Genomic DNA, 6,111 nt, shown 5'->3' on the forward strand with positions numbered 1-6,111 from the left:
CAAGAATCAACTCCGTGAACAACACGTACACGATCAGCACACCGAATCGTCAACGCGCGAGCACCTACGCGAGGATAAAGACGATAGTTATCGGGGAGAAGACCCTCGCCATGGCACCCTACGTCGCGGCTCCCGACGACGCAATTAAGGGCGTGGTATACAACGCCTATGATATCGGAACACCGGAAGAAGTCCGTCAAGGATTCATCAAACGCAACCCGGACATCGAAGTACTCAACGCCAGAAGAATTGGCAAGTCCAGATCTATTCTCATCACCTTTGGAGAGAAAAAGCTTCCCAGACAAGTCTTCTACTGGGGATCAGTGTTCATCGTCTACCCGTACCGAGAGCGGGTAGAGACCTGCTACAACTGCAGGAAGACGGGACACAGGACGGATGTGTGCTATAAGCCATGGGTAAAGCGTTGCCGCAGATGCGGCGAAGACCATCCAGACCCACCGGAGGGAGAACTGCCGACATGCAAGCCCGAATGCATCGTATGCGGGGGGCCACACAACACCGGCAGCCGGAATTGCAAGTATCGGCTGGCAAAGAAAGCACCTTTTAAAGCCAAGAACGACCTGGGGCAACTTGACTCCGGACACCAACCAAGACCGAAGACCAGGGACCACAGCGGCACCCGCCAAGGCCACCGGGGGAGAAGCAGATCGAGCTCCTTCCCACCATTACCGGGGACCGGAGGCGCCAGCTCGGGTCCTGACAGAGAGAGCAGCTCGAGCAGAGGAAGAGGCTCAAGCAAGGACAGAGACGCGGGCAAAAAGGTGAGCTGGCCAGATAAGGCCTCTTCTTGGGAAACCGCTCGGGAGAAGGAACTGGTAGAGCAGCTCGCTAAGAGGGACAGAGAGCTAGACACCTTAAAGAAGGAAATGGCGGAGCTGAGGAAACTCATTCACGCTAACACAAAACAGCCGAAGGTGGTCGAAAAACCCCCTTTGCAACAATCACAAAACGCGAGTCAGGCGCCCCCGCGTGACACATATGAAGGGGGAGACATTCAAAACGCAATGGATACAGACACCAGAGTCCCCTTGAAAAGACCTCTACCCAGAGAGGAAAACACAGACGACAGTACTCCCAAAAAGGCGGCAGAAAGTCCTAACGAGGACGCATCGGCTAAAACCCACATGAACGTTAGGCCGGACATGAACACACTATTGAAGCGGGTTGACGCTCAAGACGCTAGAATTAACGCCCTTACCGCTAGGGTAGACAAAATAGCCGAACGTGCTGACAATCTGACGGCGGAATTCGTCACGTTCAGGGAACGAACCATGGGTTGCTTCCAGCAAATTCTGGAACAACTAGCAAACATAGAAGCCAGGCTTCCCCCTGTTGCCGGCAACACCCTCCCCTCGCTGCAACCGCAGCAGCAGCCTCTATAGGACATCATGGCCCCTAGCCAACAAATTAGAATCTGGCAGTGGAACTGCAGAGGCTTCCAGTCCAAAAGATGGAACCTGCAGGCATACATTCAAAAAAACATAACCACACCGGACGTAATCACGCTGCAGGAGGCAAGCGGCATGGTCAAATTAAATGGCTACGCCGCGTACACCCCGCTAGAAGTGCAAAAAGAGCACAAACCCAAGTCGTTCACGGCCACGCTAGTGCATAGAAATCTAACGGCAACACAACACGCACTCGAAAACACAAGCGAGGACTACGTGATGTTAGAAATAATCCCAAACAGAAAGGGGGACAACAGTCTCTTTATTCTGAATATATACAACTCACCGAAAAACCGGGGCACAGGGCTGGCGGACCTATTACGTAAAGCCATTAGACTATCTTATAAGAAGGGATTAGTAATCACGGGGGACTTCAACGCCCCGCATCCGGCATGGGGATATCGAACGGCCTCCCCTAAGGGAAACAAACTATGGACAGAAATCCAAAACTTAAGGCTCACGCTACTAAACAACCCGCAAGACCCCACGAGGATAGGCAATAGCGTCAGCGTAGACACGTCCCCAGACTTGACGCTAGGCAAAGACCTCGAGGGTGAACGATGGTCAAACACAGGACACACCTTGGGTAGCGATCACTACATCATAGAGATTGAAACACAAACCAGGCCGATGAAGGGGAAGCTGCGCGAAACGAAGCTGACAGACTGGGACACCCTCCGAAAAGTCCGGGACAGAACCGCTCCGAGGGAGATATCGGATCTAAATCAATGGGTTGAGACACTCAAAAAAGACGTAAACAGTCACACTAGACAGACCCCAACCACCGAACATGACATCACAGACTCGAGGCTAGCCCACATGTGGGAAGCCCACGACAGCCTCTTGAAGAGGTGGAAAAAACAGAAACACAATAAAAGGCTAAAGAAGAGAATATCGACACTCGAAAAACAGATAGAAGACTACACAAACGAGCTTCAGCGTCAACACTGGGGACAAATTTGCGATGAAATGAATGGAAAGCTAGGGTGCAAGAACACGTGGCATCTTCTTCGCCACTTACTAGACCCAGGACAAACAAAGTCGGCGGCACAAGGGCAGCTTAAACGATTGATTCACAAATACCAGGGAACAGCCGCGGACCTAATAGAGGAACTGAAGAGCAGGTACCTTAACACAGACAAAGGGGGTTCATCTCCAGCTTACCAAGGAGCAGAGAACACACAGCTAGATGAGGACATCTCGATAGCGGAGGTATGGAGAGCAATGAGTCAACTAAGAACCACGTCGGCAGCGGGGGCAGATGGGGTAACCAACAAAATGCTAAGGAACCTAGATCTAGTCTCGGTCACGGCAGTCACAGATTACCTAAATGAGATATGGAAACGAGGTAGTCTACCTTCACAATGGAAACATGCCAAAGTAATCTTTATTCCAAAACCCGGGAAGAAACTTGAAGTGGGCAACCTCAGGCCGATATCGCTAACGTCCTGCCTGGGGAAGCTGATGGAACATGTCATATTAAACAGACTCCAGGAATACGCAGAGGAAAGGGAGGTATTTCCTGAAACGATGCTAGGCTTCAGGAGCAAGTTGTCCACGCAGGACGTCATGCTCCAGCTCAAAGCAGACATCATAGACCCGCCCAACAAAGGGGGCGCCAAAACTATACTGGGCCTAGACCTACATAAAGCCTTCGATAACGTCAAACACGAGGTCATACTAACTAATCTGGCGGAGATTACCCCTGGAAAGCGGACCTACGATTACGTAAGGGACTTTCTAACCGGCAGAACCGCAGAAATAAATCTAGGAGATATCCAGTCAGAAACTATTAAGCTGGGAGATAGGGGAACTCCGCAGGGCTCAGTGCTCTCTCCTTTTTTATTCAACCTGGCGTTGAAGAACCTACCGCCGCTATTGAAGACTGTTGAAGGTATAAACCATACGCTATATGCGGATGACATAACAATATGGACGCATACAGGAAACGATGGGGAAATAGAACAAAATCTCCAACACGCGATCGATATTGTCCAGGAATACGCAGAATGGGCAGGACTAAAATGCTCGCCAAGCAAATCCGAACTTCTGGTGATCCGGGGGGCTAGCAAACGCGATACCAACGCAGGAGACATTCACGTACTGGTAAATGAGACTCCTGTAGCCAGAGTTGACAAAATCAGGGTCCTAGGACTTATAATACAGGACAATAGAAAGCACACAGAGACAATAAACAGGCTTAAGTCCACAATTAACATGACAACCAGGCTCATAAGGCGAATAGCTAACAAAAGACGGGGAGTCAAAGAGAAAGATCTCTGCCGAATGGTTCAGGCTTTCGTGATAAGCAGAATAGTTTACGCCGTTCCCTACCTCAAGCTAGGGCTGGCGGAACAGAACAAAATAGATGGGATCATAAGGCAGGCATATAAAGCAGCATTGGGGCTGCCCCACTGCACTCCTACGGAAAGACTTCTTAAACTGGGGATCTACAACACCACCACGGAACTATGCGAGGCACATATATTTGCGCAATTAAGGAGGCTTGCGACCTCACCCCCGGGGAGAAAGATCCTGAGCAACCTAGGATTACATGATAAAATTCCGGAAAGAAACGCGCAGGCAAAATTACAGACCAAAGTTCGAAAATTACTCACTATTAAACCACTTCCAAAAAACATGCACCCTGCTTTTCACGAAGGCAGGAGGAGAGCCAGAGCAAAGGCCCTTGAAGCCAAGCTCGAAGGCTCGGAACACACAACCTATGTAGACGCGGCGGAATACGAAGGAGGCGACTCCTTTGTGGTCGTGGCCGTGAACGACTCGGGTGAAACATTAACGGCCGGTTCGGTCAAAACAAAAAACTCAGGGACAGCGGAGGAGGCGGCTATCGCCATGGCAATGGCCAGCACCAAAGCAGTCACCATAATTAGCGACTCCAAGGTGGCTATCAACAATTTTGCGCGGGGTATGATCTCCCAGGAGGCAGAACGAATATTAAGACATAAAGACTGGGACCAAAGAGAGGGGGAACTAATATGGGTGCCGGCACACTCGGGGAACAGGGGAAACGAGTTGGCTCACAGTATAGCTCGAGGTTATGTCAGCCGAGCAGTGAGCCGGGTCGAGTCCCCAAATTTCACGAGAGATGCATTCATATCATTTCACGAATACACCAATCAGTTTAAACTGGAAAGGAGGATCTATCCGCCACCAGACAAAAAGCTCGACAAAAGCCAGGAGGTAACGTGGCGTCGGCTCCAGACGCGAGCCTTCTTTAGCCCGTCGAGACTAGCACACATGTATCCAACACAATACAACGCTACTTGCAAACAATGCGGCGAGATAGCCGGATATGACCACATTTTATGGAGCTGCAAAAAGGCGCCGCCACCGGCGGACCTACTACCAGTCCCTTCTCTAGAGCGGTGGGAGGCTATACTGGCCAGCTCAGACCCGTTGACGCAAGTCCAGGCCACTGAGTGGGCTCACAAGGTCGCCAAGAGCCATGGGCTCGAAGCCACCTAGTATAATGCCCACTAGGGCTCAGTGCTGACAATAAACGTTTTCCAATCCAATCAATCAATCCGTGTTCAAATTGAGCTGAAATACATTTGTCCATTCTTAAAACGCTGAGAGGTCATACTGTATAAAAAGCAAGAAATCACTGTTTGATACCTGCCGGTACGCTCTCCTCTGCAAATAATCAACAATCCAGGTGAAGAAGAAAACGCAAGAGGGAAAGAACCGTAGGTCAGCGTTCCAGGATTTCGACTGTGCGAATAAATAATAAATATCAATGTAAGCTCCTCAACTAACCAAACTGTATCAATGTAAGCTCTTCAACTAATCAAACTATATCAATGTAAGCTCTTCAACTAATCATACTAAGAATCTACAATAGTATTTCTGAAATATCTTTTGTTGAATTTCAGGATTTTGAACATTTTCCGTTAAAAGAAGCAACTAAACGAAAAATTTCTCTCAACTGGCTCTTTTCCACCTTCGATCTTCCGCTCTATGCACTTGCCATTGATCTCACAACGTCAGTAAAACTCCAACATCTCTACTAGTGTACTGGCTTGTCCTTGCAATTTGTTGCCTAATAACAGCCGGCCACAGAATCGGAATATAAATCTTTGAACACGATAACTTTTTGTAGCAGTGAACAAACACAACACAACTGAACAAAGTCACCTTTTATTTATTCACATAATCCGTCAGCGCCAGTGGCATTACAGATGTGGAGTGGTAAACATACAAAAAACGGAGAGAAAAATGCAATTTGTTACATGAACATTAGATACCGCCTGAATGCACAGTGACAGCTGGTGCTACACGGCACTGGCCGTAATTTTAAATGCCAGCAACATCGACGATAAGGTGGTTGCAGTGACGCGAGATTCGCGGCAGGAATGGCTGCGAGAAGCGTTTCGTGTTTTATGACACAACCACTACTTTGTGGTTATGATCAATGCGGCGGGATACATAAATTGGTTGAGGGATTAGGTGATGATGCAGAGCGTAATGACGATATAACTTGTGGAACAGGGCGAAACGAACCACTTTCCAAAGCGATTCAGCGATAGAAGACAGGGGTTAGATTTCATAGTAGTTATACTCGCTGTACGGTTGTAGTTAGCAAGGATAAAACGTACGGAGTTATTTTGGACCATATCAA

General features: G+C 48.8%; 1 protein-coding gene across 1 annotated transcript; it reads left to right on the forward strand.

Annotated features, from left to right (window-relative positions):
- Positions 1–2,367: 2,367 nt before the first annotated feature.
- On the forward strand, positions 2,368–5,387 carry LOC149333731 (uncharacterized). The gene is made up of 2 exons (XM_089557788.1): positions 2,368–4,732; positions 5,366–5,387. Exons 1-2 carry the CDS (start codon positions 2,439–2,441, stop codon positions 5,385–5,387), a joined length of 2,316 nt encoding a protein of 771 aa, XP_089413914.1. The 5' UTR covers positions 2,368–2,438.
- The last annotated feature ends 724 nt before the right edge of the window (positions 5,388–6,111 follow it).

This window comes from Amblyomma mixtum, chromosome 8 (assembly GCF_055824585.1).
Source record: "Amblyomma mixtum isolate Tamu chromosome 8, ASM5582458v1, whole genome shotgun sequence".
NCBI classification, from domain to species: Eukaryota; Metazoa; Arthropoda; class Arachnida; order Ixodida; family Ixodidae; genus Amblyomma; species Amblyomma mixtum.